Source organism: Carassius auratus, chromosome 15, assembly GCF_003368295.1.
Source record: "Carassius auratus strain Wakin chromosome 15, ASM336829v1, whole genome shotgun sequence".
NCBI classification, from domain to species: domain Eukaryota; kingdom Metazoa; phylum Chordata; class Actinopteri; order Cypriniformes; family Cyprinidae; genus Carassius; species Carassius auratus.
Genome location: NC_039257.1, coordinates 23,590,404 through 23,617,441, shown reverse-complemented (window position 1 = coordinate 23,617,441; position 27,038 = coordinate 23,590,404). Strand labels below are relative to the sequence as shown.

The 27,038-nt window shown below is 43.3% G+C and overlaps 2 protein-coding genes across 3 annotated transcripts in view; one reads left to right on the top strand and one right to left on the bottom strand.

Moving 5' to 3' along the window:
* LOC113115415 (tyrosine-protein kinase receptor UFO-like) overlaps nt 1-3,639 on the bottom strand; it is a 1,029,470-nt gene extending 1,025,831 nt beyond the window's left edge. Inside the window, exon 1 of one of the 2 annotated variants that reach the window (XM_026282975.1) lies at nt 2,810-3,639. In XM_026282975.1, coding sequence (XP_026138760.1) covers nt 2,810-2,951 — 142 coding nt within the window. In that variant the 5' untranslated portion in view covers nt 2,952-3,639. The remainder of the gene's footprint in view (nt 1-2,809) is intronic. The other variant, XM_026282974.1, reaches the window with a different exon arrangement.
* The window catches only part of LOC113115437 (uncharacterized), a 39,234-nt gene continuing 13,527 nt past the window's right edge, over nt 1,332-27,038 (top strand). Inside the window, exon 1 of the mRNA XM_026283009.1 lies at nt 1,332-2,013. The gene's annotated coding sequence lies outside the window, so the exon portion shown is untranslated. The remainder of the gene's footprint in view (nt 2,014-27,038) is intronic.

Genomic DNA, 27,038 nt, shown 5'->3' with positions numbered 1-27,038 from the left:
GCAAACACTGAACACTATAATGGTGACACACAAATTGTGATTTTTCTCGTTTGGTGATTCTGCTTGTTAACATCAGGTGTCTTCAATAATAGCCAATCATAACTCAATTAACTTCTTAATTATCTCATTAACTTAAACTCTGCTTCAGTGTTTATATGTGTCCACACTCAGAGTGTTAAAGTAACACTGGGGATTTTGCTGTGTGTTTTCTCAAGAAGAAATCAGACTGATGTTCGGAAAAGGCTCAAAAAAAAAATTTGATTCATTCCACATTCAGGTGCACACTTAACAAATACACTTAGAGGTTTGAGTTACAGGACTATCTTTTTAAAAGAGTTTAACATTCCTTTCAGTCCATCCAAACTGTGTTCAGATATGAATAGGATGAGCAACATGTGGACACTGTCAGTCTTTCAGGAAAGGTTTAGGAGAACACACACACGTACACATATGCAGAGACGCGGGTCCCAAGTTGATATTTAAAATGAGGCCCACCAAATCCTCCTGTCATGGCTAGTTTTTTCTTTATATTGCTACAGTGGCTTTTAGCTTTACTTGTTATTTTAAACATCTCTCCTTTTATGATGGCCTGAAAGTGGGCAGTCAATTGTGACCTGAACTGTCTTTCTCTTTCCCTTTGAATCTCAGTGTGTAAAGTCATCATAAAATGCTGCTTCAAATCCATTTACTCCTATTTGAAACTTTGTATTCAACAACAACAAACTCCTGCATTCTTGTCTACTCAACAAAAAGAAACAATCCGGCAAGAACTGCTTTTATTGAAAAAAAAAGGTGGCCCCTACGTGGCATTTTATTTGCACTGAATAACTAAGAAATAAAGGTGAATTTTGATTTGAATGTATTTTATATAAGGTGTTGTTCCACCACACATACATTTACTTACGTTCGCATATACACTGAAACATGTAATACTGGTGTATTAACTTATTCTAAAACTATTTATTATTAACATTAATTATGATTATGTATTTTGTATATTTCCAAATGTGTACAAATCCTTGTTTATGGCTACTATCCTGCAGGTTTAGATGTCTCCCTAATTAAACACCCCTGATTCAGTCATCAGATGTGTGTTAGATGAGAGAGACTGGACTACTTTTAGTACCACTTCTGAGATTTACAAAATAGATTAATTATTGTGATTACTTTTGTCATGTTTTCTTTATACTGTACATATAAAAAAAGAAAATAGAAAAAAAAAGTTTAACATTTTAAGATATCTTTTCAGTGCTACATTGTTTGTTACTGTGGGTCTACATATTTCTGTCCAAGTGTTTATTTGTATGTTTGAGTAGGGTTAAGGGATCTAAAATGTATCTCTAAAATTGTGAAAGTGCAACTATCAAATATCTTTATAATGTTTAAGTTTGTGAAAAATATTACAAATTTCTTCAGCTGTAAATATGTAATGATGTTTACTTTAGATGCTGTCAATGGGTCCATATTGTACATTTTTGCATCTATCCATAAAACAAAAGTGTATGTTTTCCTATATATGTCACGTAGTATTACCTACAAGTAATGAATGAGAGCAGGCTGTCCTCCTTAACGTTATATTGTAAGGTGTTGTAAAATATTATAGTGTCACTGATCATCAGTAAAAATCAACTACTAACCAGCAGGACAAGCAGCCCACAGACATCCCTCTCCATTATCATTACCATTATCACCAAACTAACACAAATCACTCTTCCTTTCCTCCTTTGTTTTCACTTCTCCACCAACCCTCTGTGCCTTTTTATCCCATTCTATTAAAATTCCCCCCTCATCCGTCCCTTTGGCCCAAACTCAATCCATCATGTCCCCTGTCTGATCTGATTCAGCATGGCCCCTGAGCCACATTCCTTCTGAATCCCTCATCCACGCTGCGTGTTTAGACTGCCGTCTTCAGAGTCTGAGCGCTTCGATGTGAGTCTGATAAGTGTCCAGTCTGCCAGACATCACATCACGCCCCGAGTCTTCGCTCAATTTCACATCACACAGACACAGACTGTAAGTTTGTCTAGTAAACACTTAAAGCCTTTATCTTGTGCAAGACCATGTAGATGGAGAGTGTGAAGGATGCTTGCCTGTGCAAAAGCCTCTGTTATGATGCAATGTGGTTACTGGAGTGTTGTGGTTGGTTGCTAAGGTCCTGCAGTGTTATTGTTAGGGCATTGCTAGGGTGTTCTAAGATAAAATAAGATATTCTTGTCTCCAGCATTACCCCAAGCCCCTCCTTCAATGCAGGATTTTTTTTTTCTCTCTGTGAGGTGAAAACAGTAAGTCCCATTGTTTAAAAAAAGGGGGAAAAAAGTAATAACACAGAACAAAGATGATGTGATGTGTTCAGAGTGAGCTGTACTGTCAAGTGTCTTTTACTATTTGTTACTGACCGCCCCAAAATAAGATGAACTGAAGATAAATAAGATTCAAAACATGCTTGTACAGTGGACACTTCAACTTTTCTCGGAAATACATACATTTATCTGAATTGTAATTATTTAGACTTATTTTGGTGGCAGGGTTATTTTAGTGAAAATAAAAAGTTCCTCGAGTAAACAGCAGGATATCCACAGCTGTAGTCTGTCATATCTACGGACATGTTCAAGCAAAACTAATCTTCGTTTTAACACTGTTGTTTTATCATTTCAAACATAACATTGTACTTTTTGAAACTTTATTTAGTGAAATACGTTGTTTTCAAAGTGATCCTTGTTATCTATTCTTCACCTAGAGTGTACAGGGTTTTCGTGTATGCCCCGCTGAAGGTTTAGACTCGGGCGGATGGGGTGTATCTCTTTCTCACCTGACAGCTCAGCGGAGCCGTGGCGCATCAGTGTCGCGAGCAGCAGAGCCAGGAAGCTCGAGCCGCTCATGGTTCCTCTCGGTGTCGTGATCCGGTTCGCGGTCTTGGTCGAGTGTGAATCAGAGACGGATCGCATCACCATCGCATCGCGAGCTCACACTGAGCCTCAACTTTACACAGAGGAGCGATCCTCCTTGAGCAAAAACAGACTCCTCAGCAAAAAGAAAGAACAAAATTAAAATAGCAGCTGTCAAGTTGTGCCCAAAATTGTCAAACAGCAGCGTAAGCAGTTAATTCTTCGTTTCTTCTCTTTAAAATTACTTTTCCGTTTCTTTGAGATCAAAGTTTTTAGTGGCCTCTAATCCTGAAAGTGAAGAAGGCTGCTGGAGCGCCGAAAGCCAAAAACGAAAAAAAAAAAAAGCGCTGCAACCAGTTTCCCAACCAGAGTTGTGTTTTGGAATCACGACGCTTATTATTATTTTTTTCTTTTTAAGTCAGAATTTATTTTTGCCTCCAAAACTCCCACCAGGACGCCTTTATTCTCCTTCGGACAAACTCACATTCCTTTACTCAACTTTTGTCCATTCTGCGTTCCTCCTCCCCTCCTCCATCTCTCCTCCTGTGCGCCTCCCCCTTCACCCAGGCCTCCTAGACTCAACTAACCCTAGACCAGCTGTATGAGACACAGATGATCACAGCCAGAGGCGGCATGACCATTCAAAGTCCCCTCAGACTTCCGTGCCAGGTGGATCTTCAGCTTCCAATAGACAAAAATAGCCAAATAATACATTTTATATTTGATCGGGGAACACCTGTCCGATTATATCGTTCAGTGCGGCACAGTATCAGCTGCTACATTCAAATCTGCGGCCGCTGGCTGGCGATGAGTCAGAGACATTATAACCAATCACACACCACTCTGTTGAGCTTATTCATGCAGTGGCCAATCAGAGACGTCCAGTTGAATTACCGAGGGAACTCTCTCATCAGAAACAACAAGTGCAGATGTAAGAAGAATATGCGTAAGAATAAGTGATTTATTTCACTGTGTAAACAGCTTCACTGATTCTAATGGAGTCTCGAGAGTACCTGAACTCTGGCTAGAGTACACTGAATGAAAATGTTCTTTGATAATCTATGTTTGCCCTCTGTTAAATTAAAGTGCATGAGGCAGCTGCTCACAACATATGTTTTCTTTCAATTTCACTCAAATTGTCTAAGGATGAGTCGTTCCAAGCAATGACTTAAAAACTAAGAAATGGCTTTAAAAAGTTTGCCTTGAGAACTTCTCGGTCAAAGAAAAGTCCTGTTTTGTCTTCCAGTATGCAATCCCAGGATGCACCTGACAGAATGTGAAATGTGCCGATCTGGTGTCTAGACAAATGATTACACCTGTGTGTAAGTCGTATATTTCCACATGTGCTATTTCTTAGCTTTAACGAATATTAAAATCTAAACGTGTAATTGGTAGAGCATTTCTGTGCAAAACCTGTTTAATCTCTATGAGAGAATGTTCCTCAAATTAATTAAACACTTTTTCAGTGTGTTCTATTCTGATGAATTGCATCAAATTTAATTGTAAATGTATCAGGATTTTGTCACTTTTTCTATTGATATAAATAAAGGTATTTGGTATTTAAATTACAATCACATGAATGTTTTGAAGGTGAGATATTTTCTTAAATTACATTAATCAGTGGAAACACGTTTGAAAAACTCTACTTGTTAAAAGCAATACAACTAACATTTACCCCAAGTGTAAAACTGACTGAGATGATTTTTTCTTGGTTGTTATGTCGCTCTCGTGGTTATGTCTGCGTGTGAGTTTGTACAGCGTGTTCATACAGGACTCCGGAGAGATCATAAACATGAGGGAAGTTTGTTTGGGGGAACTTTGGGTGAAAAGTGTAGGATGGGCGGGATTCATGTTCCCTTCATGAATAATTGATTCCTCCTTTTTCCCATGAAACGCAAGGCCTGTTGCTGCGCTCTCAGGTTGCTCGGGCGGAGAGTCCTCTGGCCCTTTAAGAGAAGGTTGAGGGGTCCGTGCAGCGTTCCCAGGGTCTTTAATGGAGACAGAACCCATCTGAGAAAGACCCCATTGTGTCCTTGCTTTTCAAAAGAAACCAAGGAATCAAGCTTTCTCTCTTTCACTCACACACACACACACACACACGCACAGACACACACACACACACACACAAATACACAGACAGAGACATAAGAGATAAAGGAGGTAGAAAGTATCAAACATGGTCTCAAAAGAATGAGGAGGGGGGAAAATGCTAAATGGTAAGAATGAGGAGACTTTGTTTGGGCAGACAGAGAGGTTAGTTTGGGTGGGTCAGGTTAATGTGAGAAGGAACTGATTAAACTGCCTCACTAAACTTGTCAAACAGGCTAGACCCAGTCTGCCTCAAATCACATACGCTGACTATCAGTTCTTCAGAAAATCAGTTACTTACCGCAGAACTAAAGAAACAACCCAACAGTTTCGTAGTTCAGTTTAGTGACAGGGTCATGTACCTGAGCTGAACAGTTTGGATGGCCTGGGGATTCCTGCTGTGCTGTCATTTTATGTTCACTGAATATTTGAGTGACATTTTGAATGTCATTTGTTAAATTCTGCTCATAGAAATGTTACTATACGTCTCTCTCTGTTTGTGTGTGTGTGTGTGTGTGTGGAGAGAGAGAGAGATGCCAAAAAAGTAAAAAAAAAAAAAAAACAAGTACAGTGTTGTGTTGCCACATGCCACCACCTCAGCTTTACTGTGCCTTGATACTGAATCCTCCAATCTTCTTCCCTCATGTGCTGTTTTGATGCTGGTGGTGAGGGCTGTAACATGACAGCTGTTGAATTATTGACTGTGAAGACTGTAGGATAATATTCACATCATTTTCAGACTAATCAAACCATTAACAGACCCATCAGGATAGAAAATATCTCATCGCAGAATGAAGGTGATAACTCAGAACATGATTTACCATGGGTCTCCCCTTAAACCGTGTCAGTACAATGCCCTCCACATCACAACAGATCTGCAGGATTTCCTTTCATTTATCATCGGTCTGTATGTGAAACATGTGCTACTACTGTTCTACTTGTAATATGAGCCCTGTATACACACCTGATGTGTGATCAGTAGTGCCTTAACCACTTTGTGATTTACTGACCGGGCAGGAGAAAGAGATTCATGTTCCTAGACATGACCTGTCCACCACCTTCTGGCTGCAAACAGAACTACAAGTGTGGGCTGAAGGCAGTGTCAGTGCTGAAGCTCAGGGTCCTTGTAAAGAACTTCAAGGGTAGAGAAACCTGCGGACACTAGCTCAGTATTGAAGTGATTTTTTTTTTTTTTACTTTTATGTAAGAATAATGCACTGTATGCTGGTCATGTTTACAAAATAAACCCTACCTCACCAAATAAATTCCATGCAATAAGTTTGCATGGAATACTGAACTGTCTTTTTGAGTCAATTGAATTATTTTTATAACCGTTTGCCATATATTCTTTTAAAGCTTCTGTTAAAGGGGAAACCATTCAAAACAATCAGTATTGCAACAAAGATAACACTGCACATTTATTACAGTAACATTCTGTAGAGTTCTCAGAGGACATTTTCAGAGCTTTCTCAGGGGAGAAAAGCTCAGTTATAGGAACTACAGGAATACAGTCAGTATCAGTAACAGGATGGTGTCGTCTGCGATTGTGTGTAATATGAGAGAGCAAATTTGAGATGTGATATGAGACACGAAAGTGGTTCAATTTTAGGAAACAAAATTAGGAAACATCTTAGCACTCATTGCTGCAACTGAGCAGTCAGAATCCAGACCGATATGTTATAACGAAATATAGTAACTTGCCCTGCTTTTACTCAGGTGATGTCAGGAAAAAAAAAAAAAAATTATAAATAGAGAAAACAAGCTGTTTGTCAGTGTGGAAGCCACTGTTATAGGTCAAGTTGCCTTTCTAAAATCTTACAAATAGTTAACCCAAATATAAAAAATGGAATATAAGTAAATAATAGAATTGTTCTTGTACTAAAGGTAAAATATCTGAGCAATGGTGGGCAGACTCATATAAATTAAGTTGCTGTTAAAATATGAGCCTTTAACTTAGAAGCCTTTATGATCAAATCAAATCACTTTATTGTTACATTACCACATAATGATAATCACGAGAAATCATAAGTGCAACAAAAATTCCACATATTATGAAGAAAAGAATATTCAAATTTTACACAGCATGAAGAAAAAAGAGAAACACATTGGTATGAGTCTCCAAATGGACCATTTGATGGTTTAGGATCAGATATAGAGTCAGTCACATTACTCTTGTATGGGTGTTGCATAACAGTATGTATCAAGATCCTGGAAGGACAAGGATTCAATTTCCCTTTTCTCTTTATATTAAACATTCAATACTATTGAGGACAGTGCCTGAGGAGCGTTAGATTATCAGCGAGCGCTGGATCTCAGGACAGATGCGGGAGAATAACAATCCCACACTGTAATCCAGTCAGCTTGGGTGGAGGACTTACACTCCGGTTCACGGCTTACCAACAACATCACAGAGAATTAATGAATCCACAGCCATGAGCTCAGAGACCCATTGTCAGGGGCGCTGCTGAGGATTTTGGGCCCCATGAAAAGAATCTTGACAGGGCCCCCAACACAGCTGAGAGTTTTTTCATATTAATTTACATAAAATCATGCTCTTTTATGGTATTTTGACTATCATTCTCATATATTTAAGTCAATCAGACAATTGAACTCCATCCCATGTCCATCCACACCTGTAATTTGTCCTCTGTAATACCGCACTACTTCAGTACTGTATAATGTATATACTGTGCATAGCTGTACATGTGTAATATAGTGTATTCACCACTGATCTATATATATAGATCAGTGGTATTCACATATATTTATATTTGTATGAATATTTGTACTGTACACTGGCAATGACAATAAAGTTAATATAATCTAACCTGATATTTTTAACATGACAGTTGAAATGTAACGGAAACACTGAAGTGCGTTTGAGAAAATTGAGTTCCCTTATCATGCACTTTTAACATTCCAACAGCCACCAGCATTCATTTTAACCGCAACATTTAAACTTATGGTAATTATCTTTAACACTAGAATGAACATGGCATCATTTTGACCGTTTTGAAATTTGCATAGTCAGTAACTTTGTCTAAATAAATCACAAAGCCTTGCTGCTCCCTGACTTTTCCTAAAACTACACGAATTTTCATTAAAACTAGTTTAAATACTTGTTGTGTGAATAAAAACAGAAATATAATAATTTCTATCTATAACGTCCACAGGCAGTGATTTTGCGCTGTTTAAATTGAGTTTTGCCGACGGTCTGGATCAGATAATGTGAAAGTATTATGTGAAGATGGTTGGCAGAGATGAATCATGCTGTATTTGACAATATAGGGGACAGTGTAGTAATACAACTCCACATCATCTTCAAGAGAGGCACTGAAACCTCACAAACAGCTGATAGTTCGAGTTCATGAAGTTACTGCTTGCAAGACAGGTGCAACAGCGTGGACCGCAGCAGGGTGCTGAAAGTGGGCGCCACCTCGTACAAAGATGCCGACACTGGCTGCATGTGAGGCAAAGCTGTGCACCCTCTGCACCCTGCTCTATCGAAACGTGCCAACTTATCGAAAAATGCTACCGTAGAGACCTAGGGCCTCATGTACAAAGCGTGCGTACGCACAGAAAAGTGCCGTAGGTTACGATCATTGTCACGGGCGGTCCACTAACAATTTAGGCCTACTTACAAACCCACTTTTTTTCTTGTGAAATGTTGGGTAACATACTGTCGACCCTTTGCCTCTTTCACTTCTCTTATTTTTTTCTCTTTCCGTTTTTGACTTCCAGATTTTTCAGGCATTTTCACATCCTCTGTCAAGTTGAATCTGCCGGCGCTATTGTGTTGCCTTGGTTACTGGATACAATTTGGGCGGACTAAACCATTTTATGATAATCGAGAGGGGGAGAGGGGCCCACGGACGTTTGTGTTTCCTAAACAAATACATTTTTTGACACCAGGAAACCGCAAATAGAATAATTTAAAGTTAATAATTTTTACTATCAAATATTTTTTTTTAGCACCACAATTTTATTGGGGCCTTCTCTGGGCCCCCTCTTAGTCATGGGCCCCGAGAATCGTCATCGTTTACCCCCCCTTTACAGCGCCCCAGCCCATTGTATAACTGCTGTGCTGTTTGAATACAAGTACAACACGGTTAAAGGAACACCTACATGTGCTTCTCACTACTCATGTGATTGCAGGAAATCAAATTATACCATCAGTGTTCCATCAGAAAAAATATACATAAACTAGTTTTGTTTAGAAATTATATAAATGTATGAGATGGCAAGGACAGCCTTTTACTCCACACTTGGCTCATACAAACACTTCAGCTAAAATAGTTAGTTATTGTAATATATAAGAAATATAAAGCAAAAAAACTATTATCATGTCAATTATTGTGCCTTTAGCTGCAACAGCAGAGACATTTTTAACCCAAATAAGATACTTTTACATATTAAAATAGCAAGACTTTGTCTCCAAAAAATATTTGGAAATTATAATATTTTTCATTTGCTAAAAAAAATAAAAACAATAAACCCGGCCAGGCTCTATGTGTGTCACAGGTCGGTCAGGCTCATCACTCAGCCACTCACAGTGCACTCCCTCCTGATCACCAGCACCTGATCACGGTCATCCCATCAGCTCACCTCCACATTAAAGCACACACCTCAGTCACCCAGATTGTCCGATCTTGTAGCTGCAAAGCGGAACCATTCCAGTTGCTTTGCTACCTGTATTAATTCTCTACTAACCTCGCTACTGACCTCTTATTCATCCATTCTCCTAGACTACTGGATTTATCCAGTGTTCATCCATTGTTTCTCCCGAGTATTTCTTCCCCAAGATCTCCTCTCCTGGGTTGCACACACCTCAGGGTTCAACGAGGCTTCACTCCTGGTCACCCCACCGGTGGCTCTGGAAATACTCAATTCCCCATACTGTCATTCAAGCCTGATTAAGCGATCTCACAGAACATGCTCACCTGCAGATCTCCCGTGATCACCTAACTTATAAATAAAACTAAACCCATTCTTCCCTTCTGTCTCAGAGTCTGTGTGTTACAATGTGAGATGAAGTGTGGGCCAAGTGACATTCCAGATGGGCCAGGGATGTGTGTCAGGCGTGAAGAGAGAAGACTCAAACACAGAGGATAAGTGAAACAGTTTATTTGGTACAACCGTGAATCCAAAAATAATCTAATGTGTGAAGACACACATGAACAAAAAACCCAAGTGAAACAACTCCAGAGCCGTCCGTACAGTCACCTGCGGACACAGGCTGTGGAGACCACCACTGGTGCAATAGCCAACGGGACATGGAAAAGCGAGACAAAGGATATCAGGCACGCGGCCAACGTATGACTCCTCGTCTAGACGTTCTGAGCAACACAGTGGAAAACAGGTAAGGAAACAGACACACAGTACTGTCACAAAGTCAACACGAAATCTACTGACAACAGTGGACAGACACAACAGGGAATATAAGGGAAAATGGGAACAAGCGACAGGAGAGAGCAATCAGCTCGTGATCTGCACACACCAGCGCCGATGTATCAGCGCTGATTGCCCAGGTCACGAGCTGCAGACAATGACAGGACACAGACAACAGGGAAGCTGATGAAGCACCCTGAACTGTGACAGTACCCCCCCCCCCTCAGGGACACCCGGAGGACTCACCATGACGCCGATAGAATTGGTCAATGAGAGCGCGATCCAGAATGTCACAAGCCGGAATCCAGCATATCTCCTCCGGACCATAGCCCTCCCAGTTTACCAGGTATTGATTACCTCTACCCCTCCGTCTCACATCAAGGAGCCGCAGTACCGTATAAGCCGGAGACCCCACGATGAGTCTAGGTGGCAGAGGGACAGAGGTCTGGGGCTGAAGGGTGGAGCGAATGATGGGCTTTATCTTGGAGACATGAAATACAGAGTGGATATTCTTAAACTTGGGGGTTGAATTGAGTCGGACCGACACCGGACTGAGCACCTTAGAGATGGCAAATGGTCCAATAAATTTGGGTCCCAGTTTACGTGAGGGGAGTCTGAGAGGAATGTCCTTGGAGGACAACCAGACCTTCTGACCGCACACGTAAAGTGGGGGCTTAGCACGGTGACGGTCCACTGACGCCTTGTTCCTGTCACCAGTCCGAGTGAGGGCTTCTCTGGCGACCTTCCACGTATGGAGGCATCTCTGAATAAATGAGTGCACGGATGGAACAAAGGCATCAGATTCTTGGGAGGGGAATAAGGGTGGCTGGTAGCCTAAACAGCACTGGAAGGGAGACAAACCCGTAGATGAGACCTGGAGGGAGTTATGAGCATACTCCACCATAGTTAAACTGGAACTCCAAGATGACGGTTCTGCGGACGCCACACAATGCAAGACTCTCTCCAGATCCTGGTTAGCACACTCAGCCTGACCGTTTGTCTGCGGGTGATACCCGGAGGAAAGACTCGCAGTCGCCCCCAGATGTCGACAGAACTCTGCCCAAAACTTAGACACAAACTGGGGACCCCTGTCAGAAACCACGTTCGCCGGGAGGCCATGAATACGGAAAACGTGATCCAGGACAATAGTTGCTGTCCTGTAATTCCGTAGTTCCGTTCCGAGGGGGTTAAACGTTGAGAACAGGGATGTACTCACTGTTCATCCGAAGTCCAAATGACCTGATTGCCCAGGTCACGAGCTGCAGACAATGACAGGACACAGACAACAGGGAAGCTGATGAAGCACCCTGAACTGTGACAATGTGGTGGTGCATTTTTATTTTTACGTTCTCTCTTTATTTTTATTTTCTTATATATATATATATATATATATATATATATTTTTTTTTACCCCACAGATCTTGAATTAATTTAGTAACATTAGATTTAATAAGGTTCAGGTCTTATAAAATAGCTATTTATGTCACTACAATATTTACAACACTGTTATGTTAAAACAATACAAAAAGGACAGATGCGTGGTTCTACAGAACTTTGGACTTTCGTTTCATGCTATATGCAATGTGATCTTTAAAAAATAGCTATGACCTGCATTTTATATTTATTTACACAAATGCTGGTTTTTAAATAAAATCTGTTTTTAACTAAAAGCTTTTTATATAAACCTAATATTTAATATTTATTTCTGAATTAAATTAAATAATAAAACTGTTAATTATAGACCCCATTTTATTGATATTTAAATAATACAAGCTTGTTATGTTGAGCTATTATTGTACATACAGGCATTGTATTAAGCAGGACATAAATGGGGTTTTATTAAAAAGTTCGGGAGGAGCACAATCAAATAATCATCCAATTTGGCACTGTCACAATGTCTAGTCTATGTTTCCCTGGGTGTCCACTAGTGGGCTCACTTCCCCTTAGGCACCTAACCGTAGGCACTAGAATTCCACTAGTCTTGTCCTTTCATCACAGTAATTGCACTCCTGCTAATTGCACCAGGTGCCTTAACTTAAATTGTCATTAGCCTCTCTATATTTACCAGTCTTTTCATGTTGTCTTTATGGAGTCCTTACCCTTCGTGATCCCAGTCTTCTCGTCCTCCGAGATTCCCCGTCTTCCTGTTCCCTTCCTGTCCCTTTCCTGTTTGTTTTATTTTGGATTGTTCTCTGGTTTTGACCCTGGCTTGTTTGACTTCGTTTTGGATTATCCCCTTAAAATCATACCTGCAATTGGATCGTCACAGAAGGACTCCATCCTTTAGATCCAGCGGTATGTCTTTGAGGGAAATGTTTCCTCCCCAGCCACCGAGCGGGATAGGAGTGGTTTTGAGGGAACCCGCCTGGTTGTTTTCCGTGGGACCCGGGGAGGTCGCAAAGGAGTTTGTGGTCAAGAGGAGGTCTGGCATCTCTCTCCACCATGGCCCCCTTCGACCCTGGGCTCGTGTGGAACAGATCGGAGCTGCCGTCTCACCATGGCAGACGGAGAGGGGAGAGGAAGCGCATGGCCACCAGCCCAGCACTGTTGCCCAGGATGGCTGCCAGCCCAGCGTCGCTGCCCATGATGGCCGCAAGTCCAGCGTCACGACACAAGATGGAAGCCAGCCCAGCACCACAGCATAAGATGGTCGCTAGCCCAGCGCCACTGCCCAAGATGACTGCTGGCCCAGCGCCACAGCACAAGATGTCCGCCAGCTCAGCGTCATGGTGCAAGATGGACGTCAGCCCAGCACCACAGCAAAAGATGGTCACAAACCCAGCTCCACTGCCCAAGATGACTGCTGGCCCAGCGCCACTGCCCAAAATGGCCACTGGTCCAGCGCCACAGCCCAAGATGGCCACTGGTCCAGAGTCATGGCACAAGATGGCTGCTTGCCCAGCGCCTCTGCACAGGATGACAGCCACAGCTGACCTTCCAGAGTTGAGTCAGATTCCCGTGGACCCTCCAGAGTTGAGTCAGTTTCTGGTTGTCCCTCCAGAGTTGAGTCAGGTTCTTGTGGACCCTCCAGAGTCAGGGCTAGTCACCGTTGACCTTCCAGAGTCAGGGATAGTCACCGTTGACCTTCCAGAGTCAGGGCTAGTCACTGTTGACCCTCCAGAGTCAGGGCTAGTCACCGTTGACCCTCCGGAGTCAGGGCTAGTCACTGTTGACCCTCCAGAGTCAGGACTAGTCACCAGTGACCCTCCAGAGTCAGGGCTAGTCACCGTTGACCTTCCAGAGTCTAGTAAAGTCACCGGTGATCTTCAAGGACAGAATTAAGTCACCGGTGATCTTCAAGGACAGAGTCAAGTCACCGGTGATCTTCAAGGACAGAGTCAAGTCACCGGTGATCTTCAAGGACAGAGTCAAGTCACTGGTGATCTTCAAGGACAGAGTCAAGTCACCGGGGTTCTTCATGGGAGAATTCAAGCCACCAGTGATCTTCATGAACAAAGGCAAGTCACCATAGATTTTCATGTACAAATGCAAGTCACCAATGATCTTCATGAACAAATGCAAGTCACCAATGATCTTCATGAACAAGAACAAGTCACCAATAATCTTCATGAGCAGAGTCAAGTCAGCATTGATCTTCTGGAATCCAGTATAAACACCATGGGATTACCAGAGTCTCGTCACTTCTCTGTCGAACTACCAGAGCCTCCCCACATCTCTGCTGAACTACCAGAGCCTCTCCACGTCTTCTGCTCTGCCCTGGGAGGCATCTGTTTCGACTGCACGGATGTGGTGGGCTTCAGCTCCGCCCTGGGGGGCATCTGTTTCGACTGCACGGATGTGGTGGTCTTCTGCTCTGCCCTGGGGGGCATCTGTTTCGACCGCACAGATGTTGTGGTCTACTGCTCCACCCTGGTGGTCTTCACATTAGGTCCTTCTTGGACTTGTGTTTTGTGGTTGTTTTGTTTTTATTCTTCTGTCTGTTTTCCACCTATGGACCTGGCCCTCCGTCCAAACTGGTGTTTTCTGTGTCGCAGCGGACTCGCCATGAACGCCAGAGAGAAATGCACATTTCATACGGATTACATAATCAGAGAATACCCTTTATTTTGGTTTGAATATACATAAAATGCAAAAAGCTCTCTCTGCTTCGCCATCTACAGGTCTTAACCAAGAGTATGTAGCGGTCCATTCGCTATTAAAAGCACATCTTCTCTTTTTCGTGGTCACACTGGCCATGGCTGCTTAACCTGATGGAACAGCGTGCGCACTCGTACATTGTACATTGACGTACGATTCAGCCTATTGACTAATGCTTTTATTGCTCTCCACTTGACTATTGGACATAAGTTAACAGTACACCTATGGACGTAGCCGTGCATTTATTAGGTATGGCCAAATAAAAAAGAGGGACTGATGCTCAATTTGCGTGAGGTGGGACAAAGGGTAAAACTGCTGTACAGCACAACGTAAAGTGGGACAGGTGGTCACTCTATAATCGTGGCAGATATTTAGCCAATAAGGTGTAGGCCAATGTATTTCAAAATTGTGTCTAGTTCTATATAAATTACAAAGGTTTAATTGGCATCTTTTTTTCAAATGACCTGTCCAACCGTTACCTGAATATCATAAAAAATATTTTTGGATGACTCGTAACCATGGGTAACCTCATTTCGGATCAACCCACGCATCAAAGCCTCTGCTGCCGCTGCACGCCGCTGCACACTCAGTGGCGGATGGGGTTATCCCTCCCGGTGCAGCAGAGCCACAGGCCCTCTTCGGTTGTTTTGACAGCCCTCCATCCGATAAAATCACGCCTTGTATACAGTCACAAAGAGGACTCTCCCTTCCGGTGCAGCAGAGCCGCAGCTCCCTTCGGACGCAGCGAGAGTCCCTCCATCAGTCGCATTTTCTTGCCTACTCGACATCGGGCTCCGTTCCTGGTGCAGCAGACACATTGGCTCCCTTCAGTCGCAGGGTCATTCTTCAATCTGTCGTTCTGAGTATAATGCATGCTTGGTGGTGGACGGGGGATCTCCCTCCCAGTGCAGCAGAGCTGTTGGCTCCCTTCGGTCGCAGTGGGAGCCCTCCATCCGATGCATCAAACCACGCCTCTTATTCAGTCGAAAGGGGGACTCTCCCCTCCGGTGCAGCAGGGCCGCAGCTCCCTTCAGACGGAGTGAGAGTCCCTCCATCAGTCACATTTTTCTGCTTGTTCAGAATCGGACAGGGCTCTCCCTTCAGCAGGAACATGGTCCCCTTTGGTCGCTGTGAGAGCCCTCCATCCGACACTTCAAATCATGCCTCATATCCAGTCGCAGCTCCCTTCGGATGCAGTGAGTCCCTCCATAAGTCACATCTTCTTGCCTACTCTGCATCGGACAGGGCTCCCCTACCGATACAGTAGACCCATGGCTCCCTTCGGTTGCAGGCTGAACCCCCCGCCTGAGTTATATTGCATGCTCAATGGCGGACAGGGATCTCCCTCCCTCCATTGGCTAACTCACGTTATCAACTCCACTCTTCACTCTGGAACATTTCCCTCAGCATTTAAGCAGGCTCAGGCAAGCCCACTGCTCAAGAAATCATCTCTAAATCCAGCGCTTCTTGAAAACTACAGACTGGTATCCCTTCTTCCATTCATTGCAAAGACACTTGAGCGAGCTGTGTTCAACCAGCTTTCTATGTTCCTTGTACAGAACAACCTCTTGGACAGCAACCAATCTGGCTTCAAAAGTGGTCCCTCAACTGTGACTGCTCTGCTCTCAGTTACTGAAGCCCTGCGACTAGCAAGAGCAGCTTCAAAATCCACAGTACTCATCTTACTGGACTGCTGCTTTTGACACCGTTAATTACCAGATTCTCCTGTCCACCCTCAGAAAGATGGGCATCTCTGGAACCGCACTCCTGTGGGTTAAGTCCTACCTCTCTGACAGATCCTTCATTGTGTCTTGGAGGGGTGATGTTTCTAAGTCACAACACCTTGCAACTGGGGTTCCTCAAGGCTCAGAACTTGGACCACTTCTCTTCTCCGTCTACATGACGTCATTAGGATCTGTCATTCAGAAGCAGGGCTTTTCTTATCACTGCTACGTTGATGACACCTAACTCTACTTCTCATTCCAACCAGATGACCCAATGGTAGCTGCTCGCATTTTAGCCTGTCTGAGTTACATTTCTAGCTGGATGAATAACCATCACCTTCAGCTTAACCTTACGAAGACAGAACTCCTGGTGATTCCAGCTAACCCATTGCTTCATCACAACTTCTCTATACAGCTGGGTTCGTAAACCATTACTCCTTCGAGGACAGCCAGAAACCTAGGAGTTGTGATGGATCATCAGTTAAGCTTCACAGAACACATTGCTACAACGACCCGGTCCTGCAGATTTGCCTTATACAATATTAGGGAGATTAGACCCTTCCTGTCAGAGCAAGCCACCCAACTTCTTGTCCAAGTTCTTGTTCTCTCCAGACTGGACTATTGTAATGCTCTCCTGGTGGGCCTTCCTGCATGTACTATCAAGCCTCTACAACTGATCCTAAATGCAAAAGCTAGGGTTGTCTTCAACCCTCTACCAGTGAGCTACCAGTTGCTGTTCGCATCAAATTCAAAGTACTGATGCTTGCCTACAAGAAGACCACTGTCATGGCACCAATATACCTAAACTCACTAGTTCAACTTATGCACCCTCCAGAAGCTTCTGTTCTGCTAGGGAACAACGCCTTGTGGTGCCACCCCAAAGAGGTTCAAAATCACTCTCAATTACTTTTTCCTGGACTGTGCTCAGCTGTTGAATGACCTCCCAATATTAATTCGAACAGACAAGTCTTAACTCATTTAAAAAAAAACATCTAAAGACTCTGTTTTTCCACCAGCACTTGACCAGCTAATACTAGCGCATACCTTTCCTTGTCTATCGTATTCTTAATAAAAAAAAAAAAAAAAAAAAACTTGGCTACGGGTTCTGTGCTAGACCAACTGAGACTTGTCATGGCACTTGCATTTTGTTGTTGTTCTCTTGTTGGTGTGATTGATGTAAATGTGAATGTAATGTATCATCTGCCATTTCATACAGTCGACTGATGACTGATATGGGGCAGGGCAACAACTTGCATGCTGCCGGCAGGCATATCAACCTGGAGTCCAAGACTGGTTGCCCACTGAAGCTAAGCAGGGCTGACCCTGGTAAGTACCTGGATGGGAGACCTCCTGGGAAAACTAGGTTGCTGCTGGAAGAGGTGCTAGTGAGGCCAGCAGGGGGTGCTAACCCTGAGGTCTGTGTGGGTCCTAGTGCCCCAGTGTAGTGATGGGGACACTATACTGTCAACAAGCACCGTCCTTCGAAAGAGACGTTAAACCGAGGTCCTGACTCTCTGTGGTCAGTAAAAATACCAGGATGTCTTGGTGTGACCTCGGCATCCTGGCTAAATTCGCCCATTGGCCTTTGACCATCATGGCCTCCTATCAATCCCCATATCTGCTGATTAGCTTCATCACTTTGTCTCCTCTCCACCAGTAAGCTGGTGTGTGGTGGACGTTTGTCTCATATTTGCATTAAGAAATATTACATGAGCTATAGGCTAAGTGAAACATCACACAAGTGCAAATGTGATACTCATCGTGTTGGGAATCGAGAGTCTATTCCAACTTCATCAAGTGGAATCGACTCCTCATTCAGTCTTTTTCATTTCAACAAAGCTTATCTATGGGAGTCTCTCAAATGGAAGGCTACATCCTACAAAGGCTGCACACATTTAAATTCACAAAAATAAACATAAATAAGAGTCAGTAATGATAATTTCATGTTTCAGAAGCACAATTCACCAAAAGCCATAATTACAAGAGTTGTGAGATAAAATAATATTTTCAATTTTATATTATAAAATCGTTGTATGATATCAAAGGGAAGTCGTGGCCTAATGGTTAGAGACTTTGATTCCTAACCCTAGGGTTGTTGGTTCGAATCTCGAGCCAGCAATACCACAACTTAGGTGCCCTTGAGCAAGGCATTGAACCCCCAGCTGCTCCCCGGGTGCCACAGCATAAAGGGCTGCCCACTGCTCTGTGTGTGTGCACTTCGGATGGGTTAAATGCAGAGAACGAATTTTGAGTATGGGTCACCATACTTGGCTGAATGTCACTTTCACAAAGTACTGCGAGAACGATTCAAAAGCACAAGTAACCATATGCTTTCTAAAGCTCTTGTGGTTCTTTGATGCCACACACATGTCAGTCTAATGGTGATGTTCCGCTTCAAGTCAAACATTGCTATGATTCAATGAACCATTCATAAAGAATCCTTTACTCCTAAATGAAACAGCCATTGAATGAATCGAATATATGACTCAATGACTTAATCATTAAAATATTTACCACCACCTTCTGGCAGGTTTAGATTTTTTTTTCGAGTATCATTTCATTAAAAAAATTATTTTACATTTTCATAGTAATAATAATAAAATTAACCCAACAATGCCAATTCTATCATCATTTACGCACATGGTCCAAAAGAGTATATGTAACAAATTATATCAAACAAAATATTTCTTGCTGAACATACTTTTTTGTAATCTCCGTTTGATGCTTTGCACAACAATGACTTTGACAATGAAGTTATCTTTTCAGAGTAATTTATCCAAATCTGATGTGCGATTAATTAGATTAATTAATCAATACATCATGTAATTAATTAGATTAAAAAAAAAATTGTTTACCAGCCCTAATATATATATATATATATATATATATATATATATATATATATATATATATATACACACACACACACACACACACACACAGTGGAGTGCACGTTGAACACTTTCTTAAATCAACATAAGTGATAAAAGTGTGCATGCTGAACACTTTCTAAAATCTAAAAGTGTGCATGCAAGACGCAAGTGTACTTTCTGAAACCCTGCATGGTAAGGGTTACCTGTATTAGCTTCGTTGACTTTCTCTGAGTTGGTTAGACCCTGATACCTTGGACTCCACTCAACCAGTGTGTATTGTAACACACTTTAAAGCATTGCTCCTCTCAGCATTGAGGGTTATGTTTATATAAAGGTGCTTCCTTTTGGGCGCTCAAGTTCTCCACCCTTCTGAGGAGCTGAATTCCTCACTCTGTGGGCTGTTCTCGTGTTAGTTTAGCAGCACTCCCCCTACCAAAAGGGTTGCCTATGAATTCAGAGTTCTCCTCTCAACTGATAATTGAGTTTTGTGTTTTTACAGAGCATCTTGAATCAGCCGCATCAGGTAATAAAAGTACAATAAAGTACATTAAACTGAATAGAAAATCAGACGTAAAACCCTCACATCATGTCCTGTAACTGTGCAATAAAAATATAAGTGAAACGTAACAGACAGACACATGTAACTTAATCATAATAATTTATTACAGATGTGACATAGAGCAGTACCACAGTAGTCCAAATGACGATGCATTTCAGTTGCAGTCCACTCTGGCAGAATATAATATTATTGTGAGGAGCAGGGCATAATTTAAGTTGTTAAACGCTGAAAATACTATCCCAATCCAACCCCTCAAGGCGCGCATTTCTCATTCAAAACACGCATCACCAGAAACACAGCATGTCACAATCTCTGACGAAACAAACAAGATCTAATGAGCGTTTGATATCGCTGCCATAAAACTTGTTGTAAAACTTCTTAGCGGCACATTTTTAAATAGTTACTATAGCTACAGAGGAAGGAGATACATACTGCAGATTAATGCGGTTTGAATTTGGATCTGTTCCTCACACCAAGCTTAAAAATACTTTCACCAAGCAAAAATAAAATACTTTCATGATCATTTTATTTAATGCTTGTGCATGACAGCATACTAATACAAATTTTAACAATACTACACTGCACATTAAAATGTATGTGATCATTTAACCATTATCATGCAATATTGTATTTATCTTGTTTATCATGGGTCACATAATATGCTGCCAGATCTTAGCCTGATTTGGGCCACATATCACCTGACTGATCTGGGCCACACTCCTCCCACCAACAATTGGCCCTCATATTGTTTGGCGGATCCCCACCGTGCCGTCATTGCCACACATGGCCCAACTCTGGCTGAAAGGGTACATGCCATTGCTGACATTACGGCAGCAGTGCCAGCTTGAGGCCACATGTGGGCAAATTCCATTTGTTATGTGGTTTGCAACATCTAGCCAAGATCCTGTTTGTGGATTTCAACTCAGCTTACAACACCATCATTCCAAACCTTCTCTTGTCTAAATTAACTCCGCTCTCCATGCCCACCTCCATCTGTCATTGGATCACCAGCTTCCTGACAAACAGGCAGCAGCTAGTAAAGCTAGGAAAAGCCTTTCATCCAGCACCCGTACGATCAGAACTGGCAACCCTCGGGGTTGTACCCTCTCCCCAAAGCTCTTTTCTCTCTACACCAATGACTTCACATCTAAAGACCCTTCTATTAAGCTCCTGAAATTTGCAGATGACACTACAGTCATCTGCCTCATATGCTTACAGACACAAGGTTAAAGAGATGTCTGTCTGATGCAGTCTCAACAAACTGGGACTCAACACTCTTAAAACAGTGGAGATGATAATGGACTTCAGGAGAAATCCCCCGGCTCTCCCCCCACTTACTATTATGAACAGCACTGTGACTGCAGTGGAGTCTCCCAGGACATGAAGTGGGACATTCACATTGACTACATTGTGACAAAGGCCCAGCAGAGGTTGTACTTCCTTTGTCAGCTGAGAAAGTTAAACCTGCCACAGGAGCTGTGAATAAAACACGGGTGAATAAAACACGGGTTTAATTTTGGACACATGAAAGGCGGTATGTATCCTCCTGTACGCTGAAGGTAGTTTGAGGCGGACTGTCTGGTGATAGTAAACGGGCCAATAAATTTGGCAGCTAATTTGTTAAAGACGGAACGCAGAGGAATGTTGTTGGTAGAATAGAAAGCCACACTTTTTGACCCACGACGTAAACAGGAGGCTTTGACCCGGAGCAAAGTCTAGGGGGCTCTGGTCCAGGTGCGGTGGCACCTCTGGACAAATGCGTGAGCGGATGGGACCGCGACTTCAGATTCCAGACTAGGAAAGACTGGTGGCTGGTAACCTAAGCTACACTGAAATGGAGAGAGGCCCGTTGCTGACACTGGTAATGAATTGTGAGCGTACTCCACCATAGAAAGTTGTTGGCTCCAGGAAGAAGGATTCTTGGAGACCAAACATCGCAACGTCCTCTCTAAATCTTGGTTGGCTCGCTCAGACTGCCCGTTACTCTGGGGATGATAACCCAAAGACAGGTTAACTGACACTCCTAGAAACTTACAAAATTCTCTCCAAAATTTGGAAACCACATCTACTGGGAGGCCATGTTGTCGGAAGACGTTATCTAAGACAGTGACCGCTGTCTCCTTGGTTGTCAGTAATTTGGGCAAGGGGATGAAATGTTCAGCCTTTGAGAATCGTCCACTAATGTCAAAACAACCGTCATGCCATTAGAGGGCGGGAGGGCGGTAACAAAATCTAGTGCGATGTGGGACCAGGGTCTCGAAGGGACAGACAACGGTTGAAGCAGCCCATCAGGAGGCCGGTTAGATGACTTACCACTGGCGCAAACTGAGCAGGCCAAAACAAAATTGTGGATGTCACAAGCCATAAGTGGCCACCAGAATCGTTGTTTAACTAACTCATTGGTTCGGCTTATCCCTGCATGACAAGCAACATTAGAGCAGTGACCCCACTGAATTACTTAGGACCGTAACTCCTCCAGCACAAATAAACGATTCGGTGGACAACCAGGTGGAGGCTTTACCTCTTCTAAGGCCATCTTGACCTTCGACTCGACCTCCCATACGAGTGCTGAGACGACTATTTTCTCGTGTAAAATACACTCGGGAGTCACGGGGCGGGCGGAGGGATCAAAAAGACGTGACAAAGAATCGGGTTTTACATTTTTGGAACCCAGGCATTACAATACAGTAAAATCAAAACGACCGAAAATAAGTGCCCACCGAGCCTGCCTGGAGTCTTTTGGCAATTCTAATATATTCTAAATTCTTATGATCAGTCCAAACAATGAAAGGTACCCCTGAACCTTCCAACCAGTGACGCCACTCCGCTAAAGCTAATTTGACAGCCAACAATTCTCTGTTACCAATGTCATAATTGCATTCAGCAGGAGATAAGCGATGGGAGAAAAACGCGCATGGATGCATCTTATGGTCCAAGACAGCATGTTGGGACAGCACTGCTCCTACCCCCACCTCTGATGCGTCGACCTCCACCACAAACTGCCGTGTGGGATCAGGGGCCACAAGGATGGGAGATGAAACAAAGCGGCTCTTGAGGTTGGTGAATGCAGTCTTGGCTGCGTCCGACCACCTGAATGTGGGGGAGGTCAAGGCCGTCAGAGGCCAGGCTAGTTGGCTGAAATTGCGAATGAAACGCTGATAGAAATTGGCGAACCACAGAAACCGCTGTAGGACCTTACGGGAATCTGGGGATGGCCAATCTATCACAGCCTTAACTTTGTCAGGGTCCATACGTATTCCCTTGGACGAGACGATATACCCTAGGAAGGGAACAGACTGTGCATGGAATACTCATTTCTCCGCCTTGACACAAAGCCCATTCTCAAGTAATCTCTGAAGCACTCGTCTGATGTGTTGAACATGTTCCTGGAGAGATGAAGAAAAAATCAGTATGTCATCCAGGTAAACATATATAAACTGATCTACCATATCTCTCAACACGTCATTAACGAGTGCTTGGAAAACTCCTGGCGAGTTGGATAGCCCGAACGGCATCACCAAGTATTCAAAGTGCCCTCTAGGGGTGTTAAAGGCGGTTTTCCATTCATCTCCCTTCCTGATGCGGACCAAATGATAAGCGTTACGTAAATCCAATTTTGTGAATACGGATGCTCCCTGTAACCTCTCGAAAGCCGAAGACATCAACGGCAAAGGATAGGTGTTCTTTATCGTGATGTTTTTCAGCTCTCTGTAGTCAATACAAGGCAGAGAACCATCCTTCTTACCCACAAAAAAGAATCCCGCCCCTGCTGGAGAAGAGGAAGGACGGATCTTTTTTATTTTTTTTAAGCTTATGCAGATACAGGTATTAACAGTTCATGTTCCGAGAGCCTATCGTGATCTGCAGCTGCTCAGGACTAGATATATAGTATAAGTGACATTAAGCATCAGGAGATTACAGTTTTTTAGCTGTGCAGGTGTTTGTTTAGTCTCTTCTTGAAGGCCTGAACATTCTTTGAGGTGATTTCACCTACCACAGTACAGGGGAGGCAGTTCCAAGTTGTTACAGCCGAATGAAGAAAACTCCTCCCCAAGCATTTGGTGTTGGACTTGGGGACTTGGTCGTGCTCTCCGAGTGGTTCGGCAAAGGAGATCAGGTGGGGGTAGCAGAGCTTTGAGATCCTCTGGACAGTTTTCAGTGTGCATTTTAAAAAGCACAGTTGTTGCTGCAACAGTTCTACGTTGGCTGACCTGGCTGATTGCATATTTCCTTAGGGCAGTGTCCTCATCCTCCCCAATGATTTTCAGTGCCTTTTTCTGGATGTTGTCAAGCTGCCCAAGGGTGGTCTGTGATGCGTTCATCCAGGCAAGGCATGAGTACTCCATGGTACTCCTGACTTGTGCCTTATAGACATTGGCCCTACCTTTAACATCAAGCTTGTTGGCCAACCTACGCAGAGCTCCAAGACGCTGCCCAGCACACTTGCAGATGTTTGACAGGTGATTAGTCCATAGCAACTTCTTATCGATACATAGTCCCAGAATATTCAACTGCTCACAAAGGTCAATTCTGGTTGCCCCCAAAAAAAGGTCCGGGCAGGATGGAAGCCTCTTTCTCGACAGAACCGTAGCCTTGCATTTGCTAGGCTCGAACGTGACATTCCAGGTATCAGCCCACCTGCGCATATTCTCCAGGTCTTTATTTAGGGATGCTGCCACATTGGGGCCATTAAGTGATGTTACTGGGGCATAAATGGTGGAATCATCTGCAAATAGAAAAATGCTATTATCGCACTGTTCTACAACATCGTCTATGAAGATGGAGAATAATAGCGGGCCGAGAATGGATCCCTGGGGCACCGAGGAGTTGATTGGTTAAGGTGATGAGGACTGACCAGAGAGCACGACCTGGATGGACCTTCCTTCCAGGTAGTTCTGTAGCCAAGAATGTAATGGCCCAGTTATGCCTTTAGCAGAAAGCTTATCCAGAAGCCCATTGTGCCAAACCTGGTCGAACGCTCCTTTAATGTCTAGTGCAACAATGTACACCTCACCTCCTTTGTCTAAGATGTTGTTCCACGTCTGCAACAAAACTGTAAGGAGGTCTGCTGTACTGTGATTCGGTTTAAATCCATACTGTTTATTAGAAATTAGTTTATGGCGGAAGAGGTAGCCCTGGAGCTGTTTATGAACTGAGGATTCCATCACTTTGCTAAGGAGAATTTGTTGGGTCTGATTTTGAGTCTCTTTTATGTATCAGAATCAAAAAAACACGGGACGTGATGTTAAACTGTCCATTGTGCCAATGGATGGTATGCACATGAGGTTTGCCTTGATGTTAAGAGTGGCGTGGGAGCTGTACCTCAGATATGGGAAAGATGTAAATTTCGGACACATCATCAGTAGTATGCCTTTGAATCATGGGGTGTTTCGGCCTTTCAATACTAAACACCCTCATCAAAGGTGACCAGCAACAGGGTGATCAAACCTGAGCTTGTGTCCCATGCCCAATCATGAAAATTGCCTAGTTGTTTAAATGGCGCAGCCCATTTGTTGGGTCTGATAATTTGTTGGGTCTGATTTTGAGTCTCTTTTATGTATTGGTATCACTCTGGCGTTTTTCCATTGTTTGTGGAAAACGCCATGTGAGAAGAGAAGTTGAAAGAGACGACTAAGGGGGCTGGCCAATTCTGCTGCACATTCTCTAAGGACTTTTGTTGGTATTTCATCAGGTCCCATTGCCTTTACAAGGTTGCGAAGAATGTTTCTAATGTCTTTGGGTTTGAAATGCACATAGGCAAAAGAGGATGTCGGTTGCTGGCACTGAGGAAACGATTGTGCAGATGCATCACAGAAAGTACACTTCTCTGCTATGGTTTGGCAGAAGATGTTAGCCTTTGCACAGGCACTGATGTGGGTGGTACCCCGGTGTTCAATGACAGGGATGTCTGTGAAACCACTTCTGCCTGAAAGTGAATTTACTATGCCCCACCATTTTTTTGAGCTTAGCGAGTTATCTGCAAGATCATTCCTCAATTTGGTGCAATACTCCCTTTTTGCCCTCTTTTCAGCTTGATTGAAAGCTGCTCTTGCCTTGAGGAACTTCCGTTTCATAGCCGGGTCATCAGAGGTCCATATGTTGTGAGTAAGCTTTCTTTTTCTCATGGCTAATCTTCTGCTCTCTGCGTTGAATCAGGCTTTATCCCAGGACTTTTTGGTGATGGTCTTGTTGGGAATATATAATGCCATGGCATCTCGCAGTATGGAGGTAAAGTTTGTGAAGATGATTTCAGGATCTTCGTCCTTGAGAATGCTGGGCCAGTTAATATTAGTAAGGTAACCTCTCATTCCCCAGAATTGAGCCTTGTCATATCTCCATACTGTTCTCTTGTATGGCTTATCTCTGAAGACTGGGATTTGTAGCTGTATTAGAACTGGGTTGTGGTCAGAGGATCCCATTTGTGCTAAGGTGGTAGTGGTTGCTGGTGTGTCTGAGAGAACTAGATCTAGAATATTATCTCCTCTAGTTGGTTCCCTGACAATCTGATCTAGCCCCAGACAGTTGGCGAGTTGTAAGGCTCGCCGTCCAGCAGTGTCTGTTATATTACTGCCCAGCCACTCGTGGTGGTGTACATTGAAGTCGCCTATGAGCATTACAGACTGTGCTCTATATTCGTCCATCACTGAGAATGTGAACTTGTCAAGGTAGTCCAAGATTTCACAGGAGGCACTTGGGGGGCAGTATATATCAGGAGTGTCCTGGTTTTCAGAGCAACAGTGAACCACATGAGCTCAAAGTCATCAGGATCTCTAGCTGGATTATGATAGATGGATATTCCTTCTAGACAGTATACTGCTATACCACCACCATTTTTTCCAGTGCGGTCTCTGCGACAGTTGAGCAAGTAGCCAGGGATCTGGATGGAATCAGCCCTGTCTGGAATGGTGGAGTCAAGGAAGGTTTCAACTATGATGACTATGGAGGGTTTTTTCACCGAGCAACAGTTGGCAAGATCCCCAATATTGGACTGTAGTCCTCTGATGTTTACTTCAAGGATAGTCAGTTCGGATTCGCTAATTCGTAGTCGTGGTCCATGCAGTGGTCGGCATTGGGTATTCTGATTGTTTCGAGGCTTTCTTTCTAGTTTTGTAGCAGAGGTTTGTCGGCACAGGGGTAGCTAACCCCTGTGCCAATTGGTACACACCTGAGCAGTGCGGCAGGGATCAGTGCATACATGGCCTGATCTGAAAGCATCATACCTAAGCAGAGGACTCATAACGGATCGGGCCCCAGGAGGAGCCACTTGGCCAGGGACGGGGTGATCGCACTTTTAGCGATCCCTACTACCCCAATAACGATGAACGGATGAACCTTGATACCAAGGAATCAGAAATGTATTCCTCCATGGCCTCCCTCTCCGGAATAGATAGATAGTAAAGTTTGCCTTTAGGCGGAGACTTAC